Genomic DNA, 20707 nt, shown 5'->3' on the forward strand with positions numbered 1-20707 from the left:
TGCAGGATGTGACCTTAACTATGTATTTTGAATACACAGGCGAATTATATGTACACTTTATGGTTGCTGTGTGCATTTGCCTCCATTGAAGTTGTATATGCAAGTCCCTGCCATTTTCTGATTGACCAAGTGGATATTTATCCACTTTATCCAATGGATTAGCTCATACTTTGAATAGATGTTTAGCGAAATGCCACATTACTGCTTAGTAGACAAGGGACTGTTTGTTTACATGCAGCAGTGATGTCATCTTCGGACATAGCCAATCACAATGGCTGATCTGCTTTAGCCTGTTTAAATACTGGGCTGAATTTCATCAAAGGTGTTTACACACAGGATTCTAATTGGACTGATTAGCATTGCTATATAGACCAGGGGAGAGCTGGATTTCATTTATAACGTAATGAAAAGTTCAGTCCGCGCTCTGGCTCTTTAAACTTGGAGTGTTGGTCCCTCTCAGTTCTCTTGCTGCTTCTGTGTTTATGAGGTGTCTCCCCCACCTCCAAATGTGGTCTCCACCGGAACCCCGATGGTGATACCAATATCAGCAAAACAAGAAAAAACACAAAAGCGCACCAAGATGAGAGATAGATATTGTATTAGCAACAAATAAGGTATTAAAGGTAACCACAGATGCAATAGATGTAAAATCTGTCCACGAATGCTTACTCAGGATTACTTTAAATCTAAAGCGACAGATATTAGATATGAAATTACTAGTTACATCGATTGCGTAACCACTTATGTCATTTATATCCTGCAATGTGGATGTGGTTTACAGTATGTGGGCCGCACTAAACGCCAGCTCAAAATTAGAGTGATGGAGCACCTCAGAAATATCACCAATATTCCCAAGCTACTGGCATCTAATAAACCATTAACACACCTGTTGACACACTTTAAGGATGTCCATCAGTGTAGCACCATAGGGGTTAAATATATGGGCATCGAACATATAACAACTAATGTACGGGCTGGTAACATAGATCTTCAGATTGCAAAAAGGGAGCAATTCTGGATATTTACCCTCCAATCCAAGTACCCGGGGGGCTTGAACGACTATGTGGAATTAACCCCTTTTTTGAGGTGAAACCATGCATACTGCAATTTGATACAAACATTGGTCTTATACTTTTTTATCTGTTTTTTATCTGTTTTTTTTAGCTATTTCATCATTACAGTGGTTTTTATTCATTTTATAAACCTTTTTTCTACCTTTCTTCAATTCTTTCCCTCCCTCCACCCACCTTTCCATTTGTTTTATTTCCCATATTTTAAAAGTTATTTATATGTCATTTAATGTTATTAATGCTGATATCTAGTATGCACATATACTTTGTTTTTTATGCTATTATTATGCATATTTTATTGCACTTGACTATCTGGGACACATGACTTTGGCTCTCCTTTGGGGTCTGTTTGCCTTTTTATTTGCACTTATATATGTGCTTAATTGGTGTAGTTCATTGCTGAATCAAATACACTAACAGGGAGGTCTTCCTTGTGTGGCCCGCCCCCATCAGCATATTAGCCTGATTGGCCGTGCAGCCATTGGTATTAACCAATGACGCACAGAACTAGACCTATAAAGGACCCCTAAACAGGTGTCCCAGATATCGCCTGAAGAAGTTTACTTAGGTAAACGAAACGCGTCGCGACTGTTGTGGCTGGCGGTTTTATTACCCACCATCAGTACACACTCAAGTGTACCGTTCCTGCTTTTTTCCGATCGTTTTTATGCTATCAAAAACGGACAGGCATCCTAAGGACACCTATTGAAGGCCCCGGTTCCTGCACATGTGTGCTACACTCTGCACCACGCTACCACACATGGAGGACAGGAGAGGAAACAGAGACAGCCCCAGCGCGCGGGTCTGATCTCTCAGAACTGAGATTACCCTTCATACTTCCTATGTGATGCCCTACTCCTGTGATAGACACCAGATCGGGGATTATTAAAGAAATTTTATATGTAAGTTACTAATTTTATTATTTATTGCTAATACAATATCTATCTCTCATCTTGGTGCGCTTTTGTGTTTTTTCTTGTGTTTCATTTATAACGTGCCTGACGAAGCCGCGCAGTCGGCGAAACGCGTTGCTCTATATCGCGAGGAAGAGTGTCCCAGAGAGGCTTCCGTAGCCCTGTCTTAGCACCCGTTTTGACCTGCATAGGCTGTTCCCACCGTACGCGGGAGGGGAGCCCTGTTACTGCGAGGGTGTTGGCGGTCTGCAGTGCAGCTGCTGTGGACATTCCATGCATGTGAGTGTACATTGGCTGCTATTTGTGTCAATAAATTTATCTGCCAATCTGAACTACGCTCCGTTTGTCCCCTTGACTGTTTGGGGGAGCTGTGGGTTAGTGCACAGTGGAACAGTGCAGCCCTAGAGAATACCTTGAAGTGCTCCAGTGTGCTGGAACAGAGGACTTTTCCCACAAGAACTTTCTATTTGCCTGTACTTACACATGGCCGTGTAAGTTTTAATCAATTATTATTTATTTATTCATTTATTCATTGTATCCCTCACCCTTCTCTGATAGGTCTTATTTGACCTTATGTGATTTCATCCTATTTATGTAATATTTGCTGTTGATCTGTCCCTTTGCTCCCCCTTTTCTTGTTTTCATTGCCTGTCTATCAAGGATCATGGGTAGATCCTTTTAGGGGTAGAGCACTTGGCTGGTCTGTTCCGGTTACCGTCATAATCTGGGGAACCATTGTGCCTCCACCGATACGGTAATATTATTACTATTTCATCTTTCCTGCCCACTCTGTTCTAGAGTTAGCGCCTGAGTCCCTTCTTTGACCAAATATACAGTAAAATAAAATACATCAATAAATGTTTTACTTACCCCTGCCAGGATGAAGGCTGTCGTCCTCCTCTTCATCCTCACCATCATTGAAGAAAGGGCCGATGCCCATCCATTAAAACACTAGTAACCCCTTAATTACTTTAGCGGTTACTACTACTACTACTAAGGTAATTAAGGGTTTACTGTGTTTTTAATGGGGTGGGTGAAGAGTGCACTGTGGTTGCCCCAGGGTAGGTGGTTAGGCGTCCCAGGAGGGATGTAGGAGGGGTTACCCCCTTAATTACCTTAACGGTAGTAACCGGTAAGGTAGTTAAGGGGTTAAACCCTTCCACAACCCTTCTGGCGAGTCTAACCACCCACTCTGTGAAATTACCCCCTTAACCCACCAATAAAATCAAATACAGTACAATTAAAACAAACATTAATCATTTAATCCATTGATTGCCACTGTGGTTATCTATGCCCTCAACAAGGGCACAGATTGCCACATTGGCAACCAGTGGACACGCTACTACCCAACACCTCTACCCCCAACAATCCTCCACACCACCACCACACACAATAATCGGCTAAAGCCCTATTAGACATATTACATTACGTTACATTAAATGAATAACTCATCTATACTAAAAACATCAAAAACTTGTTATACGAGGAGAGCAAAAGTAAAAAAGAAAAGAAATCCTGATCAGATAATGTACCAACCTTGATAGATTGTAACTCTCATCGGCAAGAGAAACGCTACCACACATGATTAATACATGTTAATATGTTCACTTAGTTAGATTAGCCACCACACACCCAAGAGTTGCCAACTGACAGATAACGCCACTACAGCCTCACTAAAGATGGGTACTATGCCAGCTACTAAATGGCTCCTCCATGACTGTAAATAAACCTAAAAGCAAACCTCCTGCGACAAACGGGAGCACAAATAAGTTACTAAAGAATAAAAGATATACTGGACACCTAACAAGCTCCTATTGAACCCCCAAAATAACCACAACATATATATAAGCATATGAGTGTCACAGAGGAGTGCTACTGAGCATGGCAATATATATTTAAAACCAGAGACAGTACATAAAACACAGACAGAGCTCAGTTTTAGCACATCCAGTGAAACTCATACACGGTACAGTGCCTAAATATATATGTATAAATATCTATTAAGTAAAATGGTCTTTTAGTTTAACATTTTTGGCCAAAACTAAAAATGTTAAACTAAAAGACCATTTTACTTAATAGATATTTATACATATATATTTAGGCACTGTACCGTGTATGAGTTTCACTGGATGTGCTAAAACTGAGCTCTGTCTATGTTTTATGTTCTGTCTCTGGTTTTAAATATATATTGCCATGCTCAGTAGCACTCCTCTGTGACACTCATATGCTTATATATATGTTGTGGTTATTTTGGGGGTTCAATAGGAGCTTGTTAGGTGTCCAGTATACTTTACAATTGTGTTTCAGCTAGTCTTGGCTGATTGGAGGGTGGCAACCTCCTACTTAATTGAAGCTCACCCCCTCCCACATTTAAATGGTTAAGGGCTCACTTCATAGCATCTTCCACACAGGGGAACTTGTTTGCTTGCAGGATGGTTGTGACAACTCTAATACAGAGTGCTTTTCCTGGTAATGTACAAGTTAATAAAGGCTTCAATCAGACTTAGAACTTTGCAAGTAATATTGACAGATTTACTATAAATCATTCTTCCTGTTATCACACAGGTTATTAAGAATTTATATTAGCGTTAGGGACCCCTGAATTGTGGTCTGCCGTGCAGTTGGCTCAGGGGCTTACAACAATTTTGGCCAAAAATGTTAAACTAAAAGACCATTTTACTTAATAGATATTTATACATATATATTTAGGCACTGTACCGTGTATCAGTTTCACTGGATGTGCTAAAACTGAGCTCTGTCTGTGTTTTATGTTCTGTCTCTGGTTTTAAAGAATAAAAGAAGCTAGAGGGGTGGAAGTTTTTGATTATCCTCCCACCAAACACCTACAAACCCCAATAAGAAGACTAACTCCCTCTGGTCTCCCACCACTCATTCGTGTATGTAACCAATACATACTCCATTACACAAGTATATCAACATCTTTAACATAGAACCCCCTATTACTAGTCCCTATGACAAAGTATTGGATCCCAGTGAATGTAGCAGTCGTTTCTGACTAGTAGCCCGAGCTTCACACACCCCCAATTCCACCAGCTCAGACAACCCAACACCCATATACTACACCCGTCTGATCTAGAATTCCACGAGAAAGAGAGACAGAGACTGATGCTTTTTTAAATGTAGTAGTATCTCCAGTGTGTGTGTGTGTGTGTGTGTGTGTGTGTGTGTGTATATATATGTGTATGTATCAATATCTATCCCATCAAATCTCCCTCAAAATAAATTAGGACGCCTGTGCTGAAAAAAGAGCACGCCTGAGGAACCTTGGGACATATGCTAATGACTGTGCAAAGTACTGTATGTTTTAATTGAATCCCACACTTCCTAAAATGATTTTCATACGCACTATATAGAGTTGACAAGCTTAAGGCACATAGTAACTGGAATGTTATACTGAAACTGTCTAATAGCGTCTCCAAGGAATAACTAATTGTAACCGCCTGTGTGATGCAAGCTACAAACTCACACTGCCCCTGTCAGGTTCCTCTACCGTGTGCCATGGACATGTGACTTATGATGGACATAGGATCAGCCTATAACTAAGACTGTGGAAGAGGCGGGACTGAGCAGAGAAGTGCTCTGCTCTTTTTCTTAGCTCTCAAACATGCCTTTCTTGACTCTCTTGTTTCCTCTCTCATAGAGAATGAAGTGTTTCTGTTGCAAAAATAGCAATGTAGCCATCAAATCATAGGTGACTGAAGTATTCACCGTTGATTTTGATTCCTCTTTCTTCCCAAGTGAATGTTCTGAACAATTCTTCATGTTCCTTGGAAAAGCTTGCCTGGCCTGGCCTGGCGTCTCCCTGTCACACTCCATTGCTGATCCTTTTTCTTTTCCGTCTATCTGGCAGTACCATGGGTAATAGGCTCCACCTCCTTAGGTAGGACAGGATCAAACTTGCATGTGCCCTATAAAGGGCACTCCTCACTCTACCTATGCAGTGTTTTTCCTGTCTTACCTGGTGGTAGGAGCTTGCATAAAAAAGAGCAATGTTATTATTTTTGATGATCTCTTGCTACAGGTCCCTACCTTAGGATGAGTTAACTGGGGGAAAGGGGGCTAAGAGCCCTTTTTCCTTTGCGTGGAAAAAAGGGTCCGGCTAACAAGGTGAGGCTGGTTCTCCTTTGCAGGGTCACAAGGCCGCTTACATCTCTGGGGGCTGATAGTCTTCCCCATATTTGTAATAATTAAACTCTGCTTTGTGGATGTGCCTGGGAGTTTCAAAACACACACTCTGCTCTGGTGCAGAAGAACTTCCAATAAATATTGTTATCTTTCATATAGAAAGGCTGACTACGTAGATTGCCACTTTCTGACAGTTCAAAGTGAACCATTGGAGGATACCTCTGATCTATTTCAGAAAATAAAAGTTGTGTCTTCAGATGTGGCCAGACTTACTGTTTTTGGTGCTGCAGACCAACATGCTGACATCCGCGGCCCCTCAAACAGTACATTTTTTGCGGCCTCGGATGATTAAACCTGGATCCCAGCAGCATTCATTCTCCTGGGCCAGACAACCTAGAAGAGTTGCGGAGAAGAGTCCCAGAGAGAAGCAGTCTCTCTGTGTCTCCCCGATCAGCTCAGGTGAGAAGCAGTCAGTCCAGTTTGTCCTGCCCCTTAATGACATAGATAACCCAATATTGGGATCTACTTCGAGGGGAGATACTAAAGGACCATATTCGGTCATCTACGTCAAGGCGGTTGGACAGGACAATTATAAAAATTTAAATGGCTTGTCCAACAGCCTTGATGTAGATGACCGTGTATAGTTTTGTAGTGTTCCCCCTCGTGGTGTACAAACCGATATTCCGGCATCTTGCGTCATCAAGGGGCTGGACAAACCGGACTGATACAAAAAAAGAATACATGTACAGGACACCATTAAAAACCAGGGGATCTGGCGTGGGAACCCTCCTGGTCTCAGGCATAGTCTTCAATTGAACAAATGTCTGTGAAAAGCGGTCCTGTTGGGTTGGCAAGTCCTTTAATATCCTGTGTATTGCTGCTGGATCTTGCTATCTTGCTTCCTGGTCTCTGCTGCTCCGGTCGTGACAGAGCTGTGAGACCTGGATAATCACTCCCAGTGAAGGAGAGTGGAGCCATGCAGACGCTGTACACTCAGAATGGACTCCGTAACCCATGGCAAGCATCCAACACGTTTTGTTCTGTCCCCCTGCCTAACGTATGCCATTGTATTCACCTTATCACTATTTAATTTGTTTGGTTTGTGCCCTGAATTTTTTCTTTTTTCGGAAGGTATGTATAGCTCACGATTATTAACAATGTAGTATATGCAGGGCCGCCGACAGATTTCCCGGGGGCCCAGAACTAGAGTTTTGACTGCCGCTCCTCCTCTTGACACCTCCTTGCGACCCACCTCCTCTATTCCCCCCCCCCTCCCATGCATTTCTCTCTCCCCCCTCCAACATCCCCTCTCTCCGCTTTCACTTAATTACTCCCCCCCCTCTTACTCCATCCCACTTCCTCAACCCCCCCGCCGGCCGCAATCTTTCCTCCACCCTCCTCCACACATAATCCCCACGATACCCATACAATTCCCCCACACATTAATTACCCGCCTACCACACCCAAAATGCAGATAAACTGCAATCAATTTTTTCAAGGGCTAATTACCTAAAAAAAACTAATTGGCACCTACAGCGTTTAAAAAAAAAAAAAAGAATGTAATAGTGGTTTGAATTGGATGATCAGCAGACCACAGGGCTTTTTTTTAGCAAATGATACTGCCATCTTGTCATTTTACAATATTACAGAGTGCGCTAAATATAAATGTTTAAATTATATAATTTAATATTTTTATGTGTCTCCCCCTCTGCCTAACCTAAGCCATTATATAACCTCACTATTTAATTTGTTTGGTTTGTGTTTGCGCCCTGATTTATTTGTTTTTCGTATTGTTATTTAGACAAGGGACTTTGTCTTATTTTGGGAGCTGCACCACAACCTCCTATGTTTTCAAATCACATTTGATCACATTCGCATGTTTGTTAATTAAATTGCGCTTGTATTTTCCCCACTTCTATGCCTGTGGTAAGGCTATTCTGAAGATCAACTATACCTTTAGATGATGGATAACGCTTCTGAGATCCTATGGATAAGAGCGCATTAAAGATTTTCAACAGCATATGCTCCTATGCAAACCAAATGTAGCATTAGCCTGCGTTACAATATCATAGAGAGCATGGACGATGCAGGCAGAAGGATTAACAACTAAGGTCTCGATCAAATCCTGAAGCTATTCCGTTTTTGATTTGTCTGGGCATAAACTACTTATGCGATACATCTATGACATCTACCTGCCTAACGGTTTTGGGCAGGGCTCTCTCAACAGCAGCTTGCAGGGCATTGGATCTTAAAACTTTGGTAGCGGGTGCAGGTTCCAAAAAACAAGCTCTGACCAATGCCATTTGAATGATCCTTATTAATTGAAGAGGAGAAACTCGTGGGGGGGGGGGGGGGGTAATGAACAGGGGACAAGTCAAAGTGTTTCCTCAACATAGGAGGCGGAGCAAGAACCACAGATCGTTTTATCGTGGCCCAAGACCTGCTAAAAAAATGAATGCAGGTCATATAAGAGCTTCAGAGTGCAGTCATCTTCTAGAACTAGACCAAGGGGAAGATTCATAAGAGGAAGATCAATGGGTGCCTCACACTTCCAGAGACTAGATTTTCAGAGATCAGTCATCAAATAGGTGGAAGACTCTGACATTTTCTCTGTGGAAACAAGTAACAGATTGCTGGGTACAGCAGCTGATGGAGAAAGGTTACACAATAAAATTCACAGAAAAAAAACCAGCAAAAAAGGTTATCAGCATACCTTCAACAGTGTGTCCAATAATGAGTACAGTAAGAGGCAGTACAAAATTTCAAATCCTTCTAAGTGGTCAGTACCACAAGATCTGGAAAGGAATATAACATACACTGTTCATGGTTCCAAAAGCATCAGGAGCATTCAGGCCAGCCCTAAACCTCCTAGATCAGTATTTTCTTACGGAACATTTCAAGGTGGAGTCCGTAAAGTCTGTCATCAATATTCTAACTCCAGGGAATTTTATGATGACAAACAATTTAAAAGTTGCCTATTTACATATTTACAGCTGCTAGATCACCCAAAAATTATTGAGATGCGCTTTTCAAGAAGAAATCAAAAGTGAAGCATTATCAAAGGCTTTCCTTTCGGCCTATCATCTGTGCCCAGAGTTTTCACAGAAGTAATGGTAGGGGGTGGCAGGAGCGAGCAGAGAACAAGGTATATCCGTAGTACCCTATCTAGGCAATTGGCTACTAAAAGAAACTTTCTGAGGTGGCAGCAACAGAAAAACAATCTTCTAGCAGGAGTTCCCATAGAGAATCCAGAGATGGTGCTCACCACAGACGCCAATCAGTTCAAGTGAGGAGCACACTGGCAGAAACACACTATTCAAGGGCATCACACAGAAATAATATTGCCATCAAATCTGCTACGACTAAGGGTAGTCTTCAAAGCACTGGAAGCATTCCAAGCACAGTTGAATGGCAAGCCTATCAGAATAGAAAGACAACTTGGTGTCAGCCACATACATAAATCGACAAGGAGTATAAGAAATCTGGCAATGAAGTCATGAGGGTACTATCATGGGCAGAAAGCAACTCTCTCATGATATCGGCAGTGCACATCAAAGGGAAAGAAAATGTCTTGGTAGACTTCCTCTGCCATCAGCAAAATTTGCAAGGGAAGTGATCTCCATCAGGAAGGTTTTTTTTTTTTTTTTAAAGTGAAACTTATGTAGTGGCACCCAGTGAATTTTGATGGGGAGAATCTCATTGATGGTAACAAATGCGTAACGGAAGTGACGTAATGGGCTGGTGATGGTTGCACATGCGCAGAAGCGGCCGTCGCCAAGTACATATGTGCGTCCGTCACCAAGTGTGCATGCGCAGAGGCGGACACCACACACGGATAAATGAGATTGCCTTCTGTTGAAGAAGACTGAGGTCTCGTCCAGGGTGGCTCTGAGCGGACGCTCGCGCTCACGCTAGCTACGATGAGACACATTGCGACACTAACCCACCCACTCACTAACCCACCCACTCACTAAAGTGTCACTACCCCACCCAGTCACTAAAGTCACTCACCTACCCAGTCACTAAAAGTCACTAACCCACTAACCAACCCAAAACCAGTCACTAACCCACACACTAACCAACCCAAACCCAGTCACCAACCCACCCACCCAGTCACTAAATGTCACTAACCCACCCACTCACCCAGTCACTAACCCACCCACCCAGTCACTAACCCACCCACCCAGTCACTCACTCAGTTACCCAGTCACCCACCCAGTCACTCAGTCGCCCACCCACTCAGTCACTAACTCAGTCACCCACCCACTCACTCAGTTACCCAGTCACTCACTCAGTCACTAACACACTCAGTTACCCAGTCACTAACCCACCCAGTCACTCACTCAGTCACTAACACACTCAGTCACCCACCCACTCAGTCTCTCAGTCACCCACCCACACAGTCACTGTCATCCACCCACCCAGTCACTGTCACCCACCCAGTCATCCAGGCACGCAGTCACCTGTCTTTTGTTGAAAATATACAAATATACAGGTTGCATTGTTGTTGTTTTTTTCTCTACCACAATAAGAAAAGAGTTAAGTAAAAGTTGCGCGCTAAAAAATATTTTTTCGTGGTAGGTGTGCTATGGGTTCGGGGGGGAGTGCCCTGCTTCTTTCATTTGTCCTGGGCCCCATGATTTCTGTTGGCCCTGCTCCTGCCCACTACCACAGCGGACAGCTCGCCCCACAGTAAGTCAGATGCCGCCTCCCACCCCGTCACACACCGCACCTAAAGTCAGCCGTTGCAGAGAAACCCACCCGCCCGCCGCACAAACCTACCGCCCGCCCCCCCCAGTGAGCCGCCACCGGACAGCTCTAAAGGGGGGGGGGAAATCACAAACCCCCCCCCCCCACTGAGCCGCCGACGGCAAGCTCTCAAGGGGGGGAATCACAACCCTCCCCCCCCAGTGAGCCGCCGGCGAGCTCTGAAGGGGGGGGGAAATCACTACCCGCCCCCCCAGTGACCCACCGCCGCTGAACTCTGAAGGGGGGGGGATTACAACCCAAAGGGAGCCGCCGCCTAGCTCTGAAGGGGGGGGGGGGGGAATTGGAGATATGAAGAGGGGCGGGTGGGCTATGACCGAGGAGGGAGAAATCAGGGGGGGGAATGGAGGTGTGAATGGGGGGGGGGGAAATGGAAGTGTGAATGGGGGGGACGGAGCTTTGAACGGGGGGACGGAGCTTTTGAACGGGGGGGGCGGAGCTGTTATGGGGGGGGAACGGAGCTGTGAAGGGGGGGCAGAGCTGTGAACAGGGGGGAACGGAGCTATGAACGGGGGGGGAACAGAGCTATGAATGGGGGGGGAACGGAGCTATGAATGGGGGGGGAGGGGAACAGACCTGCTAAGGGTGGGGGGGAATCACCAATGTGAAGGGGGGGGAGGTGTGAAGGGGGGGGCATTCATGTGCAGGGGGGGCAGATTGCTGTCAGCGAGGGAGAAAGGGGAAGGGGGAGAGGCTAATGGGGAGAGAGGGAGGGGAATGGGGAGAGAGAAATAGAGAGAGGGGAATGGGGAGAGAAGGGGGAAAGGGGAGAGAAAGAGAGGGGGAGCGGAGAGAGAGGTGGAGCGGGAAAATTAAATCCCGGGCAACGCCGGGTATATCAGCTAGTTTATAATAAAAAAATGCAGAAGGGGAAAACATGCAAAGTGTGTAAACAAATAACACATTAATTGTATATAGAGTAATATAATACAGCAACGATTATTTTTAAAAAAAACTGTGTGTTGAGCACACGAGTTCTACTGTAAGTCAAACTTCTTTGCGTTTTGTCACTGAAATTGTTTTGCTTTTTATGATTTACATTGAATGAAAGACTTTTGAGAGTAACAGCATTTAGATACTTTACAATCTAAAATATATGTATCTTACTTTAGTTATCATAAGTCTTAAATAATCTATTCCAAGTGATAGTATGGAAATTTCAACACAAAAATAAATAAAAATAAATTATACTCTCAAATCTATCATTGAATTAACATCACCATCACAAATACAATTTCTGTGACAAAACACAAAAGTTTAACTTACAATGCGCATGCTCAGCACCCCCCCCCCCCCCCCCTCAAGTAGTTTGCAAATGGAGGAAACCAGAAATCGATTTGGTGGCAAGGAAAAGAATACAAAAGTAAACAGATTCTGTTTCCTCTACCGGAACATCTAGACGTAATGACACTGAAGTGGGATTTCGGACTGGCATATATTTTGTGATGTCTCTGTCATGCTGCAGGGTCTTTTGTCTCATATTAAAGGCAGGAAACTTAGAGTTTGTTGAGCAGGGTTTATTTACAGGGAAACGTTACTGCAAAAAGATAGTTTATTGACTGTGATAATCAAATGCATCCTAGCATGGACGCGGCCTACCTACAGTACCAATGGGAGAACTAACCTCTTTTCCCCATTCTTTATATTTACTGTACTGCTATATGAAAACCATGCAATATTTAGATATAACCTTGATGTAGCAAAGCACAATACCATGCCAATCAAGCTCTATTCTAACTTCTGTATTTCTCTACTTTCATATGTGAAGACATGTTGTTTACTCTGTGATAGTTTTCAGGTACAGTATACTATTTGTGTAACAATAAGTTAAATCATAGGCTCCATTTTGGTAAATTCTGGGCATTATTGAAATCCCTGCTCTCTGGTTAAAATACCGAGCATTATCCAATCAGTAATGGCCCGGAAATTTTGCCAAGTTTTTCAGCCAATAAGCTTCCAGTTTTCATTCATGAAGAGTGAGATCAGCTCTCAGACAGGGGAGGTGATTGGACAAGAGGCACCAGCAAGGCACTTACTCCTCCCCCACCCTGTATGCAGAGATCTCGGCACAGGAGAGTGAGGGGAAAGGTTTGTGTGTCTGTTGTGTTTTGTGGGTTTAAAGGGGGCCAATAGAGTCTGTTTTAGAGGGGGGGGGGCTGCATTGTGTGTGTTTTGTGGGTGAAGGAGGGGTGAGGTGTGCTTTTTGTGTGTCTGCAGGGTGTGGGTTTACAGGGGGGCTGCTGGTTTGTGTTTTGTGGATGTAGGGGAGGCAGCAGTCTATTTTGTTGGTGTGTGTGTGTCTGCAGTGTTTTTTGTGGGCGTAGAGGGGGGCTGCAGTGTGTGTGTGTCAGTGGGTGTAGAGGGTGGAGGAGGGCTGCAGAGTGTGTTTTGGTGTGTGTGCATGTGTGTGCAGTTTTGTAGGTTTACAGGTGGCTGCAGTTGGTGTTGGGGGGGGGAGGGGCTGCTGTGTGTGTGTGTTTTGTGAGTGTAGAGGGTGGCGGAGGGCTGCAGTGTTTTGTGGGTGTAGAGGAGGGTGTTTGCCGAATGTGTAGGGGGGGCTGCATAGTGTATTTGTGTGTAGGGGGGGGGGCTGCAGAGTGTGTGTGTGTGTGTGTGTGTGTGTGTGTGTGTGTGTGTGTGTGTGTGTGTGTGTGTGTGTGTGTGTGTGTATATAGAGGGGAGCTGTGTGTATGTACAATTTTCTTTTTAATAAACTTGCAGTAAAAGCAAAATGTAGACAATCGTGCTCATGTAGTCTTCCCCTACCTATCTTTATACTGTAGATTTCTGTCTGGTTCGGTTGATATCTTTAACTCACCAGTTTGATAGACCAGGCGTTCCTTAACTTTACTTGACATGGACTATTTCAATGTTAAAAATTTGGAGGGCGTACAAGGACATTTAAATATATAACTTGTATTATCTATCAAAATTAATTCAATGTGAGCTGCCAGAAACAAATTTTATGTCTTTGGCGACCACCACCTTGTTATTTAAAAAAACATGATTTTCAAGGGACACATTTTAAATATAATTGATATAGAGTAAAGGGAACATTTTCTAATTAAGTACTTCCAAAGCAAATTGTGCAAAGTTGTTTTTTTTCCATTATTATTAGTACAGCTCAACCCTGTTATAGCGCGGTACTCGGGGGCCACCCGATATAACCGGGGTCGCGATATATTTTTTTTAAATCACCGCCGCGCGCCCGATCGGGAGGAGGTGAAGTGAGGCGCCAGCAGCCCTACACGATCCCACAGCAGCCACCGTAGTTCCCCCAGCAGCCGCATTTGCCCAAGAAGCCCCGCACTGATCCACCCTCCCCAGCAGCCCTGCACAGATCTCCCCCCAGCAGCTCCACACCAATCCCCCCTGCAGCCCCGTACCGATCCCCGCCCATCAGCCCCACGATGCTCTCAGCAGCGCCGCACCAATCCCCCCCAGCATTTCCACACCAATCCCCCCCAGCAGCCCTGCACCGATTTCCCCCCCATCAGCCGCACGATGCCCCCAGCAGCCCTGCACTGATCCCCCCCAGCAGCCCCACGATGCCCTCAGCAGCCATGACACCAGAGGTAGGGAGGGGTGCTGTGTGTGTGCTGGTGCAGTGTGCAGTGTGTGCTGGTGCTGTGTGCTCTGGTGCAGTGTGTGCTGGTGCTGAGTGTGCAGTGTGTGTGTGCTTGTGGTGTGTGCTGGTGCTGTGTGCAGTGTGTGTGTGCTTGTGGTGTGTGCTGGTGCTGTGTGCAGTGTGTGCGCAGTGTGCTGTTTTTTTGTTTTTTTTTTAAATTCGGGGTCCACGGTCAAACCGCGTTATAGTGGATCGCGCTATAACGGGGTTGAGCTGTAATTTGCTTTACTAATTGAAAACATTTAATTGCTGTCTCTTCTGTTTACTTCTTTTAGAGAACTGCTTGAATGATGAGCAGAACTGGGACGCTTTGTCTAGAGGCTGGTTGATTCCCCGTGTCCCAGAAGTGTCAAAAACCAATGATTCCCGCCACATGTTGGACACGTGCAAGGAACCAGTGCCACATGATGTTGAATTTTCAGGCCTTGTACAGCACACATCACAGATTGACTCCATGTATGGGTCAAACAAACCATATAAAAGCGATTCAAGAAGCTGCAGTGCTCAACTTTTTGTCTGTAAGTGTGGTAAAAGCTTCTCACTGAAAAGGGACCTGCTAACACACCTTTGTGTCAACACTAGCAAGCAACCCTTTACCTGTATAGACCATGGGAAAAGATTTGCACTGAAGAGGAAACTCCTTACACAACAGATGATTCACACAGGGAAGAAACCTTTCACATGTGCAGAGTGTGGGAATACCTTTTCTCTGAAGAACAGCCTCCTCGAACACGAGAGAATTCACACAGGGGAGAAACCTTTCATATGTATAGATTGTGGGGAAAGCTTTTCACGGAAGAACTACCTTCTCATACACCAGAAGATTCATACAGGGGAGAAGCCTTTCGCATGTGCTGAGTGTGGGAAACAATTCAGTACTCCGAGCAACCTCCTCGGACACAAGCAGATTCACACAGGGGTGAAACCTTTCACATGTACAGAGTGTGGGAAAAGCTTTTTACGGAAGAAGTACCTTCTCACACACCACAGGATTCATACAGGGGAGAAACCTTTTACATGTGCACAGTGTGGAAAAAAATTCAGTGAAAAGGGCAACCTCCTAGGACACGAGAGGATTCACACAGGCGATAAACCTTTTACATGTACAGTGTGTGGTAAAAGCTTTTCACATAAAAGCAGCCTCCTCGTACACGGGAGGATTCACACAGGCGAGAAACCTTTCACATGTACAGAGTGTGGAAACTGTTTTTCACGGAAAAAGTACCTCCTCACACACCAGAGGTTTCACACAGGGGAAAAACCTTTCACGTGTGCAGAGTGTGGGAAACAATTCAGTGAAAATAGCAGCCTCCTTGTACACCAGAGGATTCATACGGGGGAGAAACCTTTTACATGTACTGAGTGTGGGAAGCCATTCAATACTCGGAGCAGGCTCCTCGTACACCAGAGGATTCACACAGGTGAGAAACCTTTCACATGTACAGAGTGTGCGAAAAGCTTTTCAGAGAAGAGCAACCTCCTCAAACACCACAAAATTCATACAGGTGCGAAACGATTTGCAAGTTAAGAGTTGGGTTAATCTACCGGTAGCATAGCAGTATAACTCTATACTTACCATAATATTCTTATCTGCTGGATGAAGAGGGCTGAGACAGGTTTTTCAGAATGAGGCGTTGGGGTGGTTCTGGAAGAGAGCGGCAAGTCCGGAAGCTGCATGACTTTCACATGCTGCAGCTTCAAAGAGACCTCATCTCACCTCCCTCCCTCTTCACCCCTTCCTCCCAACCCCCATGCTTCTTAACCCATTCCTCTGCTCCTAATTGCCTCTTCACTGCTTCCTCTCCACCTTGGCTCATTTCAGTGAGAAGTGGGCAGTTCTGGCAGAGAGGGTGGGTAGTGAGGGTGAATCTAGTAGAGAGAAGTGAGGTCCATTCTGGCGGAGAGCGCGGGTTGTGTCTAGCAAAGAGCATGACAGGAGTGGCGGTTTGGCAGAGGAGGGAACAGGTCTGGCAGATAGAGGGGAGTAAGTGCGGGTCTGGCAGGGAGACGAGGGGGCGGGTCTGACAGAGGAGGGGGTGGGACTAGCAGAGTCAAGAGTCTGCTCTGTTAGAGAAGGGGTGTGTCTGGCAGAAAAGTAAGGGGTAGGTGTCATCGGAGACCAGTACTTTTTACACCTTTTTACCACTGGGATCACTATCACCAGACAGGACACAATCATTGTCATGGGAGAGGGGGTTTGGCCCGGTATTAAAGGGGATACACCCCATTTGGCCACCCCCTGCTCTCACTTGGGAGGCAAGGGGTTAACTGGACTGCGGTCCAGTAATTTGTTTTTACCCTGCGTCAGCACCCAAATGTGTATTCCCCTGTAAAGATGTATTGTTCCCCATTCCAGTGTCTGCACCAACACTCACACTGGGATCTATGCGAGAGGGAAAAGGGTTAATGTTAATTCTGTGTTTATGGCCCTTTTCCCACCTTTGCAGGCTCCATTTTGCAGTTTCTCCATAGGTCGCCATGGGAGCTCAATACAATCCTATGGAGATTCTGGCGATTTGGGCCGGTTTTCATCAGAAGACCTGCAGGTGGCGCCCGAGAGGAAAAGCGGCGGTTCCCCATTGTAAGTCAATTAAGCCATTCATTTCAATGGGGATTCCTCGACGCCGACCTCCAGGAACGGGTTGGCAGCCATCCAAACCGCAGAAGCGGATACATTGTCTAAAAAAGAGCATTGATCACATTAGGTCAAGTTCAATCACAATTGGCGTGGGAAACTTAGGTTCTAAGGCACCCAGGAATAAAATTATCTTTGCCCCTAGACCCTAGGAACCCCCACACTCAACCACCAACGGGTCTGAGAATTAAGGACCCCCGTAAAGGGTCGCGCTCTCCACGAGGGTCGCGCCATTGACTAATGGGAGCGGAGGTCCCATTGAATCCTATAGCGGCGCCGGCCCATGCATTTCCTATGGAGGCGCCGGCCATATTGATTCTAATGGAGGAAAGCCGCGTGGCTTTGAAACGGCTAAGTCTGAAAGTGTGAAAAGTGTAAGCCTATATCTCCGGTTCTGTGAGTACCAGAGGGCTGGGATTGTGGTCGCAGGTAGTCACTGTTCCGGCATGACTGCATGGCCATTTCCAGCCCTCTCCAATCAACCAGACGGAGTATGGGCAAATGTGAAAATTGTGATTTCCCCATTGACTTCAATGGCGGAGTTGCTCCATTGAAAGCCTATAGCGGCGGAGCCCATTGATTTCAATGGGAGAGTGAAACGCAGAGATTTCTTTTAGTTTATAGCGGAGAATCCTGCAATAAAGTTAATAGGGGATTTTAACTTGTTTTTTGTATCTCCGGTTCTGGGGGTCGTGGAAGGCTGATATTTGGCCACTATGGCATGAGAACCTGGCAAATTTCAGCCTGCTCAGACCCACAGAACGGATTATTTTAATATGTGTAGATATTAAAGAATGTATTGTATTTTGGGTCTGGTAGAAAAACCCAGAGCCTATATGGTATGTTAATTCTATGGGGGGAGACAAGTGGTCTACAATAAACCCCCTGATCAAAGGCTCCCCCACCCTGCTTGTGTATGCTAGCACAAAGGAAAGCAGGATGTGGGTACTTTATGATAAGTGTTGTGTTTCACACCTTGGGACAAAGGTTTTCCTGTCCCAGGCAGACTTTCAGACGCCAGTCTTGTGGGACGGGGGCTAGGGAAATAAGCCCCTGATTAGAATAATATCCACCCAGTGGGCAGGTATTACTTTGCCTCTCAAGTGAGGTGGCAAGGAGGGATTGGGTGCAGATAATTGTCCTCCAATGACTTGCACTCAATGCCAGGGTATAGGAGTGAAACTCCATATAAACAAGTGGAAGCTCTATGCCCAGTGTCTTTTGTGCTTTTTCGTGATGTCTTCATTTGAACCTGTATTGCTGAATGAATTGCCAATCCTGTACCTGATTGCTTTATTGTCCAACCCTTAAGTAAGTGTCCATTTCTTGTCTGTTATTTGTATCATCTTGTGTGTTCTCCTTCTTTAAGGAATAAACTATATTTATTTAATCTAAGTCGTGTTCAATTCAACTCAGATATTTTGGTGTATATTATACCCTGTCACAAGCTACCGTGACAATCATTGAATTAACTGAGTTTATTCTGGCAAGCCAGCAAACACACAAAATTCGATCCTGATTCACTATTAGAGTAGCAGTAACAGAGTCCGAAGCGCACTCTCATCCAGGTACGTATGAAAAATAAAATAGTGTAGTAATTTCATGATTCCACAAAATAGGTGAAAATATATAGTGATACTACTCACATTTCCAGTGAGAAATAATGACGTTTTGGTTGTTCCTGAGTAACCAACTCACATGGTATGGTAGATTATCCACTGAAGGGGGAGGATTCTCCCAAAAGAACAAGGCAGAGGACAAAGGGATAATGAAGTAACCTTTATAAGCAACGTATAATAAAAACATAGTATAATAAAAACTTTTAATTATACTTTGTTTATAAAGGTTACGTCATTATCCCTTCTGTCCTCTGCCTTGTTCTTTTGGGAGTGTCCTGCCCCTTCAGTGGATGATCTATCATACCATCGAGTTGGTTACTCAGGAACAACCGAAACTTCATTATTTCTCACTGGAAATGTGAGTAGTATCACTATTTATTTTCACCTATTTGTGTGGAATCCTGAAATTACTACACTATTTTCTTTTTCTGTTTATTTTTCATACGTACCTGGATGAGAGTGCGCTTCAGACTCTGTTACCGCTATTTCCCACAGAGCACTTTTGAAAAGCTCGCCGGCCGAGTCTCTGATCGCCTCCAAAGATGGTCTTGTACTCAGAACGGGCAGTCCCCTAACATAAACCTAGGTTGCCTATGCTTTACATGAAGCAGGGGAAGCCGACCAATCACAGCGCGGATCGTGAGGTAGCAGCACATCACAGGGCGAGGGCTCGTCCGGCTGCAACAATGGGAGGAGGGAGCCGGCTTAAGTGCTTCGGGCCGCCCCTTGATGACGGAGAGGCTGGGAAGTGGCAGATTTGAAACTGCTTATGGGCAGCGCACCTAAGGAGCTCAGCCCCGCAACGTCTTCCTTTGGCCAGCCCAAAATCTCCCACTGGGAAGGCGCCTCCAGGTCTGCGGGGAATAAAGGCTCTAACCCCACTGAGAACTTGTCCCCGGATCTGATATCCAGCCCTTCCCTGCTTCACCATTTGTACTGTCACCCAGCCTCCTCCAACACTTTGTCCTGATTTGGCATTTCTATGCAGGCAGCACAGGTAATTGAATTACTGTATCTGCCTGCAGAGAGAGGATTACACATACACTTTACATACTGGCTGCCTTTTCTAACTGTATGGGGAACATGCTACATTGCAACATGGGTAATACATTTTACAGGGACTAAAGTGTGTGTGTGTGTGTGTATACACACACACACACACACACACACACACACACACACCATATTCTGTGTACCCCATTTATACAGTTTTTTCCCCCTTCCAGATATCAGACAGTGATTAGCTCTTTTTAGAAGAAACAGTACATCTATTGGCAACAATGAGTCTCACAAAACGGCCATTACACACGGTTTTAGGGCAGCCAGCCGACTTCACCTTTATTGTGTGAGGCTGGCTACCCCTACCATGACAGTGGGTCTTGCAGAGAGCTGGGTTATGTCTGACAGAAGGGGTGGTTTTAGCAGAGGAAAGGGTTGGTCTGGCACAGAGAGAAAGGGGAGGGTCTGTGTCTAGCAGAGAGAGGAAAGGGCGGGTCTGGCAGAGAGAATCGGGAGGGTCTGGCAGAAAGTGGAGGAGGAGGGGTAGGTCTGGGAGAGGATATCTGGAGGCTTCATGACTCATGCTGTAGCTTCAAGGAATCCTCTTGCTGGTAATCTCACCTCCTCCCTCTTCACCCCATCCTCCCCCATTCCTCTGACTCTCAGCCCCTGCAAGGGCTACTGGGCATGTAAAAACAGGGGAGCTCAGGGGTCAGGTGGTCAGATAAACCCCTAGGAAGGATGGGTAGGTACCGGGCTTAACCTAATTATGCTGGTCCTGGGCCACTTTCTGTCACAAGTTTCTGTTTGGTCTGTCTAATATTAATTTGCTATATCGTTGTGGTAAGTGATGTCTCCAAACTTTGAATAGTTAAAGCTAACAGATCAATTGAGCATGTGTTTATTAGTTTCTCCATTATATATATATA

At 45.1% G+C, this 20707-nt stretch overlaps 1 protein-coding gene across 5 annotated transcripts in view; it reads left to right on the top strand.

The window, feature by feature from the left end:
- The window catches only part of LOC142464292 (uncharacterized), a 31497-nt gene extending 12805 nt beyond the window's left edge, over positions 1-18692 (top strand). The window contains exons 1-4 of one of the 5 annotated variants that reach the window (XM_075567763.1): positions 1927-2263; positions 12835-12985; positions 14801-15946; positions 16973-18686. In XM_075567763.1, coding sequence (XP_075423878.1) covers positions 14899-15946; positions 16973-17208 — 1284 coding nt within the window. In that variant the 5' untranslated portion in view covers positions 1927-2263; positions 12835-12985; positions 14801-14898 and the 3' untranslated portion in view covers positions 17209-18686. Of the gene's footprint in view, positions 1-1926; positions 2264-12183; positions 12986-14800 lie in introns of those variants that run through there. The other 4 variants (XM_075567765.1, XM_075567764.1, XM_075567761.1 and 1 more) reach the window with 4 other exon arrangements.
- The last annotated feature ends 2015 nt before the right edge of the window (positions 18693-20707 follow it).

This window comes from Ascaphus truei, chromosome 12, assembly GCF_040206685.1.
Source record: "Ascaphus truei isolate aAscTru1 chromosome 12, aAscTru1.hap1, whole genome shotgun sequence".
NCBI lineage: Eukaryota > Metazoa > Chordata > Amphibia > Anura > Ascaphidae > Ascaphus > Ascaphus truei.